Source organism: Planococcus citri, chromosome 1 (assembly GCF_950023065.1).
Source record: "Planococcus citri chromosome 1, ihPlaCitr1.1, whole genome shotgun sequence".
Taxonomy (NCBI): Eukaryota; Metazoa; Arthropoda; class Insecta; order Hemiptera; family Pseudococcidae; genus Planococcus; species Planococcus citri.
The window spans coordinates 64,786,764-64,797,216 of NC_088677.1; the positions used below are offsets into that span (position 1 = coordinate 64,786,764).

Below are 10,453 nucleotides of genomic sequence, written 5' to 3' on the forward strand. Positions count from 1 at the left end.
ACTCGTAAATTACTCCAGTCATAAGACCAGGTGAGCGCGTGAATGTAAAATTAATGCAACAGGGTTAAACATGATTAATCATTTTGCGTGACAGATGGAACATGTATATGTACAGGTAAAATGATACCTATGAAATTTCCGTAATTACCTATGTGACTTTTTAATTAGATAATGAAAATTTTTACAGTAGGTAACTACATATAATCTTTTTAAATAATTCGTTTTATTTGAACTTGGAAAATTCCCAACATGAACTTTAGAAAACTGACCTGTTTTATTAATTCATCATAATACTACGAGTAATATAATGAGGAAACCTGGTACCTATACCTAACTCAAAACACCGACAAAGTAGCTCACAAAAAATGTCAACAACTGCTTGATGAAAAACTTGAACGTTTTGTAAAGAAATCACACGGATGTTGAATTTAAATTGAAATATATTAATTTTTTCATTGCTCTTCGAGTTATAGTTGTTTTGTTCGTTTATGATTCAAGTTGAGGGAATTAATACAGGGATCTGTTGCGTTTTAAATAATTACACGTCTTTGTTAGTCAAGTTGATTAAGCGAAAATTCAAGTCTGCTTCGAATCGGTCGCAAAATGAATGGATCGCTCACGTACTTAATCGTCGATCGAAATCTAGAACTTTTGTTGTTTATGAGTGACAGAGACAGAGTAACAACCATTTCAACAACTGATAAATTCGGGCAATTCAGCGTAATCGAAATTATTTGAGATAACAATGCAGTTGCCTTTTGAAGGAGAAGGAGCTATTAGCTTAGTCAGTCGGAATATTTATTGATACCAACCGGTTGTTTATTTTGTCATAGAATATACGAACGTGCCTAATTATTTTTATTCAAACTGTGCTACTTGGTACGAAATTTGTAGTGTAAATTCGGAAAGAAAATACCACCATGGTGAACTGGATGAACAAAGGCCTATTTAATCGAAGCCCAAAAAAGAATCGAACTTCAAAACCAAAAGAGGAAAAAGTAAGTTTTGATGTTTTAAATACCTATTAAGTACCACCTCCGAAAATGGTGTTTTCTTCGTTTCTAAGACAATCCCCACTTTTGTACAGGACAATGATCTGAAATCGAATGAAGAAAAGATGAATGAATTACTTTCATCTACCCGAAAACTGAAACAGCTTGTATCCGAACTGAACAGCGATTTCACTTCTTTCCGATGCAACCATCGTAATGCCGAAGAAGAGGTACGAAAGTTGAGAAAAGAAATCAACACGAACTCGTCGATAGAAAAGTAATTTTTAGATATTAAGGTAAATCGCCAATACCGGACGAAATAAGGCGAAAATTTTATTATTACTTGAATTACGGAAATATTAGGTACCTACTTTGAATTTTCCTCTTCATTTGTGTTTAATTTAGGTTCAAAATACTTTTGGAGGTGCAATATATTTTTTTGAAAAATGGTGTTTTTTTGCCCAATAGCGGACACAAAATTTTTAAGGCTTTAAAATACTTGCCAATCTTTTTAAATCTTAGACTCTACTAAATATCACTAATCTCACAATTAGATGACCAGCTGATCAGCATTGTTCCTGACATATGAATGGTTTCTCCTAACATATTTATAGTTTTGATATGTAAACCATTTCAAAATCGCAATAATTTTGATTTTTTCAAAAAAGTGATCGCTACCTATTGGGTTGATGTCTGTCCGATATTGGCAATTTACAGAGCTGGCCTAAACCCATAAATATAAAAATTAATAAATGATCCATTCTGTTCCTTTAGAGAGTTTACGAAAAACAAAAAACGTGAAATAGATGCTACAATTGTCTGCCTTGAAAATTATTTAACGATGGAAAGGGTGAATTTTGAATTTGCCTGGATTCATAAAAACCTATTCAGTGCTGGTAAGATATTTATGTACTTATTCAATTTAATTTTTAAATTTTCAAAGTTGAAAAAATAGGAGATTTTTACCTCCATGTTTGCTTTTTTTGAGGAAAATTAACTCCAATAAGACACATATTTCCACCATTTTCAAAAATTCGCCAGTAGAAAATAATTAAATCGATAAAATGCTAAACTGAAAATTACATGCCTCTTCGTACTACTTTTTTTCTCTCCTCTCATGAATTTGCATGTTGCAGTCGTTTGTGTGATTCTAAACTTTACTTGCAATTCATTCTAGAGCTGTTGCAATTGGAAAACAAAATTTTGGAAATCAGAAAAACTGCATCTAAAACTTAATCCAGGAAACGATTGCAGAATAAAGTACGTGGCTGAGAAAACTCGAAATCACCGAGAATAATTAAATCCATCTTGCAAGGAGCAGCAAGATTGTGCTTTCACTTACGATTTTCAATTTTCATACAACGTTTTTGTGATTTTTTTACATTCCTATTCCCAAAATAAAATATTCATTTTTGTAATTGTCACATAAACTTAAATTTACCCAGGTATTATGTAGTTAGTCATTCGTTTTGAATAGAAATAAGCTATCTCAGTAGGTATTAATTTTCAAAGGTCAACATTCTTCATTTCAATTTTAAGCATTTTAATCATTGATTTGTTCCTTTATTCGTATTTACCTAATTAAATTTACCAAGGTATCATGTATGTAGTTGGTCATTCGTTTTGAATAGAAATAAGCTACCTCAGTCGGTATTAATTTTCAATGGTCAACATTCTTTCATTTTAATTTTAAGCATTTTAATCATTGACTTGTTCCTTTATTCGTATTTACCTAAGATATCACTTGGTGTTAGTACATTACATTTTTATACATTTGAAGAGTAAATAATGAATAGACAAAATATCGTTTTTGAATTTTGAAAACTCCGATTCAATTTCAATTTCTCAGATCAGATTTTCATTTTCCTAAAAAAAAATTGAAAATTCTCAAAAAACAGTGTAACTATTTATCAAAACCCAAAAAATTCACACAACATTTCATCGATGGCTGATAGGTGATGTTCGAAAATATTGCTGTCTTCTTAAGGTCGTCTGTCTACTAGTCAGGCTTCTAGAGGTCACTGACCTATGTACCTGTCTAGCCTTTCAAGGCTGTCTGTGTGCTTGTCTGGCTTCCCAACATTTTCTGTCTGCCTGTTGGGACTCTCAAGGTCGTCTGCCCGTTTGTCTGACTTCCCAGAGCTTCAAAATGCAAATTGAAATTTCGTAATTTAGAGGTCAAGCAGGGTCTAGAAATTGATTTGCAATTTTGTAATTATAAAGGCTATGTAAGCTCGAAATATCAATTAGAAATTTCATAATTTGGGGGCCATGCATGCAATTTTAAATTTTGTAATCGGGGGAGGGGGAGGGAGGGTCATGCGAACTCCAAAAATCAATTTTGAAAATTTGCATTTTGTCGGTCATGCAAACTTAAAAAATTGATTCGATTTTTCATAGTGTGAAGTATAATGAATTCATCAATCCGTGAGGTATAACTTGAAAAATTCATATAAAAATTCGATTTTCGTGTTCTTTTTAAAAACAAGTACACAATTTAGGAATAATGTTTTTTTTTCAGGCGATGATTCCTTTATTGGGGAGGGGGGAGGGGGGTTCGCTCTGAGCTGGTTTTGACTATCAACAGCTTTGATAAGATCTGAATTGAACACTGGCAGGATTGCAGCTGCCAATCAAACTTTTAAAATTTTCTTTTCTTTTTTCTTTTTTTTTTTTCGAAAAATTTGCCCCTTAAAGACACATTTTTCCTACTTAGGGTATGTCGAATTTGAACTTAGTGATGAAAAATTTCTGAGTTGTAGCTGACCAATTACATTTATCTTACCCAGTTTTTTGAAAAATTGATCCCTTTAATAAAATACTGCCCATTTTATGCAATGCCCGGGTATTAAAATTGGGTTTTCAAATGTGACTGCACTTAAGATACAACTAGAAACACCCTATGAGCTATGGGACCCCGTTCCATATTGAAAAAAATGACCAAAATTGGTGAACTGACCAGATTCATTCTTTTTGAAAAAATATCAAACATGTACAATCTCAACCAGAATTAAAATTTGAACATAAAAATTGGATTAAATTTCATTTTCTGATCCTCAAGTCGTAATTGAAGCAAAAAAAATTGAAAATACACAATCCACATCCCACATCCAAAGTCTGGCCCTTCACATCTCCCTAAAATTCAATAAAATGTTTGTTTTTACAACTCAAAAACTGATTCAAGAAAGAATTACCAGAGAGTACATAGGACAGGAGATGAGGAGAGGACGAGGAAACCGCAAGACACCGAGTTGGGGCGTCAACGCACATGGTATAAATTGTAAACTTGTACGTTGCATCAAGTTTACACATGTAAGAACGTACGGTACCTACGTACTCGTACATACACAAAATGCAAACACGAACGCACTATTTGAACTTCTAGCTCTAATAATAGTGAAGATGTTAGGAAAAATCTTCATTTGCCAAAACGGTATCAGCATTGTACAGACTTTATTGCGAAGGCTGACATAGTTTTGGTGGACGGGGCCCGGGGATAATGCGGTAGATCAACAATTTAGCGCAGTTTATATCCGTAGTCAGACCTTGCGATTCTTATATCGCATCTACCGATTTATAAACCATATATTGGCGCGATTTTATTCGATTTTTTACCCAATTTGTGTAATATTTCGGTATCATGTAATCTACCTATAGTACAGTTCTTTTGTCGCGATTCATCCTATATTGTTTTTAGTTAAACATATCCTTATTATATTGTTTCGTCATCGTCGCATAATTTCCTCAAGTACTCGTTATCACGCGATCTCAAAAACACCGATGCCGAATAAGATAGCAGTTTTTGCACTAACTTTAAATCGAGATGGTATTTCACTTCCATGGGGATTCCGTTTATCAGGCGGATGCGATTTAGACTGCCCTTTAGTCGTTACCAAGGTAATGAAGAAAACTAGTATAAATTTCCATAAAAGTAACACTCGATATATTACTATGTAATCACCTATACGTGACTTCATGTGTTGCAATAGGTAATCGTTGGTAGTCCCAGCGATGGTGTTTTGCAAAAAGGCGACGTTATTAGAAAAATCGCCAACTACGATGCTCGTGATCTTAGACATTCGGATGCGTTAAATTTATTCAAAAACGCAGGCGGTAGCGTACCAGTCGTGATCGAAAGGTACCAGGGTATTTTTTTTAAATATACACGAGCTATTTCGTAATTTTCATCTTCTCGCTATTCAATAAAAACGCTACCTATAGAATCTGCTAAGAAATGCTTTTTGTAAAATACTCGTAACATTAGTTAACGTCTTTACAAACGTTTTCATTTCAATTTACCTGATCATTTCAGAGAAGTTCCTTATAGTCCAATTGAAAATCACCAATCTCGTAATGCTCTTCCATTCATACCTCAGCCACCAATTCCAGGAGCTGTTGCTACTCCATTTACAGTCGCAGGTTTACCGCATTACGAAGGCACTCAGCAACATCCCAGGAATAACTTATGCAGGTTTCCGCCATCGTTAATCGAGCCTCAGAGATCTGATAGTAGACTGATGAATTCATCGCCGCATAGACTGGAAGTTGAACAAGAACAAGAACTTGTTAATGAACAGGTAGGTGCCTATACTCATTTAAATATCGTTAATTTTTACAGAGGATGGAAGGAGGGGAGGGGTAAAAATTGTCGAGAAAATGATTTCTAAACAAAGAAAAGTTCCTCTTCAATATATTTTGTACATCTACCCGAACACTTCCTACCTTTTTAGTAGAATTCTACATTAAGGAAGTTGTTTCATAAAATCCCAAAATTGGTGCCATTTTTTGAAATTTTTTCCAAAATTTACTGAAGATGCAAAATGTGCATATTTTTACCTCGAGAAAAATGTTCAGACGAAGCAAGAAAAAAATCAAAAATTCACCAAGATAGTTCAATTTTGAGTACATATATGTAATAAATTTTATTTTTCAATTTTTGGCAAATTTTTTTGAAAATTTTAATTGTTGCTATCTTTATGAAGAAATCTTCGACCTTCGAAATTCACGTGGTAGTGATTTTGAATCATTCTGGACTGCGGAGCCTCCAGCGAATTTTCTAGATCTTTCAGGGGCTCGAAATAATTTTCAATCTTTCCGAAGATTGTGAAATAATGCCTATATTTCTACATCAATCTAATATAATTTTGATTTTTTTTCATAAAAAATTAACAGAAATTTTTGCTGGTGAGAAATTTGCTCAGAAAATTTTGTAAGAAAGAATCGAAAATTTTGAAAAGATAAAATGATCACTGAGAATAATTTTTCACCAATAGAACCCTGGTCCAGGTACTTCAAGTAACATTTTTTACCTTTTTTCAACTTTTTGAAAAATACATAGACATACCAATATTTATAATAGAAAAGTTCAAATGAAGAATGAAGAGGAGGGAGATTTACAGCACAATCATCCTGAGTTGGTGAAATCATCAGATACGATTTTCTCATTGCTTCTTCCCTCTTCCAACTTTTCTGTATTTGCTGTAGCCCACTCCTCACCTCCTTGCCCCCCCCCCCATGTCATGAAAATTACTTCCAATGGTCTTAAGTGGTCATATAATTTTTACTAGTCAGATTTTTTTTCACAAATAATTTAATCTCCACATTTGGCATTCAAAATCGTGAAAAAAATTAAAAATTTCAGACCACCAAAGACAAATACCTATATTCACTGAGAGTGAGTATGAAATTCAAGAAAACTGCTCATGTATTTTGAATACCTTCAACTAAAGTACATACCTACATTTTGGGGTTAATCAGCAATCAGATTATCACCTCAAGAACGATTTTTGCCATCTGAAAAGAACGAAATTTTGCCAACAATTATTATACCTATGCATTAAAAATTGAGTGAGGAGTGATGTAAATGGGTACTATTGTCCAAAAGTTTTTTTTCTACGGATTTCAGCCCCCAAGTTTTGGAGACAAAAAACGTATCACAAAATAGCAGAAAAACTTGATGCAAAATGCACTTTCACTTTCTCCTTCAAAAATGGATATTCCCTGAAAAAAATGGATAGCAACAACCAGGCCTTTTTTGTGACTTGGAGGGAGGGGGAGAGGCACACTTTCATTTTCCCCTCCAAATTCTTTATTTTTTTCAGTTTTTAAGACAATCTTTCCACATTTTCGAAAGTGCCTGATTCTTCTTCCGAGGGGGGGGGGGTCAAAATGCTCGTATTTCCACAATTTTCAAAACCATTTAGACCAAATTCCCAAATTCATTTTTTTGCTAGAATTTTTGAACATCTACCTACCAACTGAAATACTTGCTTGAAAAATATGAATTTTGAAAATTTGTTCAAAATAATCGCCATTCATCCCCTTCTTCTCTTCCGGTCAAACCTTTTCAAATAAATTAACGCTACGAAAAATGAAAGTATCAAGTTTGAAAATAAAAAAACAGGATTTAAAATAAATTGACTGCAAAACCTCTCACATCATTATAGGAAAAAAAATTTGGTCAATTTTTTCAACGTTTCACGAATGTTTTCTTTTAAAAATAAACCACAGGAAAAAAACCACTGAAATTTAAAAAATTATTTCAAAATGAAAAAAAATCTCTTCATCCTATAAAACATTGTTCAGATTTATTTCAAAAATCAAGCACTAAAATATACTTTATGCCCACCCTCTGGAAAGATAAAAAATACGAATAAAATAAAAAAATGTCTAAAAATACTCCAGACAGCATCCCAATAATTCATTTTCACGCCATCGTCCACAGCACAGAATTTACATACATTCGAGCGAACGTGATAACCTTGGTAATTAAAAACAAATAATTTTTCAGCATCGGGTTCACATCAGACGCGAAAACAAATTCACCTATTAACGATTGGACTGAATCCAATCATGCGTTATGAAAATTACATCAATAATGCGAATTTATCTTCGACTTACGATTAAAAGAATATCACAATCGTCCATTAACACCAACTGCCTAGTGCCTAAACCGTTATCGCGAGAAAGATCTCGCCAACATGTGTACATATTTCGCATATGTTTCATAAAAATCCATATAGCCAAAAAACACCAAACATATTGAAAATTTAGCACGTGCAACATGTACCCAGATCCACCAGCACATAAAACACGAATTAGTTTGTAGCATTATACATAAATTCATTCGATAAATACACGTATGTGGTAAAATACATACGAGCGCATAGCTAACTTGGGAATTAAGCCAAAATATTTCTCAGGTGGTAAAAAAAAATATGTAAAGCCAGCGTAAGAAATGCGCCTTATAATAAGCCAGTGAAAATGCAATTATTCGCACGCTGCGAATGAATTTTTTCAGCATTTAAAATCGAGGCATTTATATTCAACATCTTGACTCGTATAATTACCTATACTTTTTTTTTTTCATTCTGGAGACAGAATGACCAAATTAAAAATTCCTCGTTACCTAGATCCACACATACTACAAACATAGGTACTCTTTAAATCAAAATCTTTACTTTCCATCAGATAATTTTTTTTTTTTGCATTTTAATAAACAAGTTTACTGGGGCTTTGCCAATATCTATGTACTCGAGATACATTCGTGTAACATAATTCTAATGACTATTTTATAAATAAGTTCAAACACAATAAAACTAACGTAACGTAGGGTACAGTAGGATTTTTATTCGAACGTTTGAAACTATACTCGTATCATCGTTTCGTCATTTTATTTGCTTTTTTTGTACTACCTATGAGCTTTTTTTTATGATTCACCATGACCACTGTGTTTTCAACACGCGGACACGAAAATGGTAAAAGTTGAACTTGATAAGATACGAGTTCATACTTTAGCTCGATCTTATATTTCATATATTTTTTTTTACGTACTTTTTCACTTTTTTCATGTAAGTAAAGCGATTTTAAACACGCGATAATCTTCGGTCACGATATCTACCATCGGTTTCGTACCTTTTTTTTAGTTTTTAGCTCGATGAATTTCAACTTAATTTCATTCAGGTCAGTACTCGTACATAAACAGAAATGCAGATTTTTATAAGACACAATTGCAATAATAATAAAAAAAATGACCTTACTCAAGAAAATAAAAAATTATCCGTGCACTAAAGTCTAAAAATACTCGATTTCAATTTTTCATATGTCATATCACACGTGGCAGCAAAAACATTATTAATTATCCAAACGGATGCATGCGCTACACGTACGAAATTTTTCGTAAATAATGATTTGGAATTACGTCAATAATAATGATAAACAATTGACAGACAGAGACAGGAAAAATACACTAGGTATAACTCACACATTTTTTTCATGGCGAACGCCTCACAAAAATACGTTTAGGCAACCAATCTGGTATAAAGAAATTTAGACAGCATACCCAATGCCTTGAATAGTACATAGAAAATGACTGCCGATGCCGGAACCAATAAAACCATTATTATTAACTGGATGACTTTAATTTCAACGCGTTAGTATTGCATGATGTACTTATATTCACTGTTGAAAAACATTTGACGAGGGAATAGAAATTTTAATGTTTTTTTTTCAAGGGGAGGGAAGGGAAGAGGCGACTTTTTGGTTAAAAATGAATAAGAACCATTCTCTTGTAGACCTGAGAAAATTTAAAAAATGAAGCATTTTTGACAGCGTGAAAAGAAAGATGACTTCAGCACACTTTTATCGGCTGATAAAATTTCTTATAAAGGAATCATTCGAGAGACCCGTCTCCAATTTGAAGAAATGAGCTTTCGGAAGAGCTCAGTCTTAACCCCTCCTCACCTCCCCCCCCCTCCATAACCTAATATTTCAGCAGCCGAAGCAAATTTTTCGAAATACAACAGAATTTTTAGTAATCAAACGGTAATTTTCTATTTGTTTGTTTTCAAAAAACTGTACCTACCTACTTTTTCAATAGCTCCAAGTCTTCTTTTTTGGAAATTACAGGCAAAAAAATTATACTTTTTCCAAATTATTGTCCGAAAACAAAGACATTTCGCAACTTTTTAGTAATCTTTTAGACAATTTTTGACTTGAAGTTGAGAATTTTTGGCAATTTCTGACAAAAAAAAACGAGATTCTGGACAACTTTTGCAAAAGGCAGAGCTTTTTTGGGAAAGAATCGAAACTTTCAAGCAATTTATAGAAAAAAATAGAGACTTTTTGACATTGTATGCAAGCGACAATTTTCGATAATTTTTATCAGAACAATGAAATTTCAACAATTTTTGGCAAAAAAAGAGACTTTTGACAATTTTTTAGCAATTTTTAGGTAAGAAAGTAAGACTTTTTGAGAACTACTGGTGAAAAAGTGATACACTTTTTGCAAATTTTTTCTGGAAAATATTACCGAAAAACAAGACTTTGACCATTTTACCAAAGGTAGGCTTTTTTGGTAGAAAAGCGAGACTTTTGGATAATTTTTGGAAAAAAGTAAGATATTTGACATTTTTTGCAAACAAGCGACACTTTTCAGCGATTTTAGGCATGAAACGACACTT

The 10,453-nt window shown here is 33.0% G+C and overlaps 2 protein-coding genes and 1 long non-coding RNA gene across 8 annotated transcripts in view; 2 read left to right on the forward strand and 1 right to left on the reverse strand.

Annotated features, from left to right (window-relative positions):
• The first annotated feature begins 300 nt into the window (after positions 1–300).
• Positions 301–2,776, forward strand: LOC135833346 (uncharacterized). Its single transcript, XM_065347101.1, has 4 exons — positions 301–998; positions 1,088–1,269; positions 1,767–1,888; positions 2,170–2,776. The coding sequence occupies exons 1-4, from the start codon at positions 921–923 to the stop codon at positions 2,226–2,228; spliced, it is 441 nt and encodes a 146-aa protein (XP_065203173.1). The 5' UTR covers positions 301–920; the 3' UTR covers positions 2,229–2,776.
• A 1,692-nt stretch (positions 2,777–4,468) lies between these two features.
• Positions 4,469–10,453, forward strand: part of Zasp66 (PDZ_signaling and DUF4749 domain-containing protein Zasp66) — a 32,589-nt gene continuing 26,604 nt past the window's right edge. The window contains exons 1-3 of one of the 3 annotated variants that reach the window (XM_065347106.1): positions 4,469–4,889; positions 4,982–5,130; positions 5,305–5,569. In XM_065347106.1, the coding sequence (XP_065203178.1) occupies positions 4,773–4,889; positions 4,982–5,130; positions 5,305–5,569 (531 nt within the window). In that variant the 5' untranslated portion in view covers positions 4,469–4,772. The remainder of the gene's footprint in view (positions 4,890–4,981; positions 5,131–5,304; positions 5,570–10,453) is intronic. The other 2 variants (XM_065347105.1, XM_065347107.1) reach the window with 2 other exon arrangements.
• LOC135833353 (uncharacterized) overlaps positions 6,729–10,453 on the reverse strand; it is a 35,213-nt gene continuing 31,488 nt past the window's right edge. For all 4 annotated transcript variants that reach the window (XR_010556453.1, XR_010556451.1, XR_010556449.1 and 1 more), the window contains one exon: positions 6,729–6,785. This is a non-coding gene — a long non-coding RNA (uncharacterized LOC135833353). The remainder of the gene's footprint in view (positions 6,786–10,453) is intronic.

Coding starts and splice junctions, on each gene's coding strand:
- LOC135833346 (XM_065347101.1), top strand. CDS start 921: ATGGTGAACTGGATGAACAAAGGCCTATTTAATCGAAGCCCAAAAAAG. Junction 999..1,087: donor CAAAACCAAAAGAGGAAAAA/GTAAGTTTTGAT, acceptor ACTTTTGTACAG/GACAATGATCTGAAATCGAA. Junction 1,889..2,169: donor TAAAAACCTATTCAGTGCTG/GTAAGATATTTA, acceptor AATTCATTCTAG/AGCTGTTGCAATTGGAAAAC.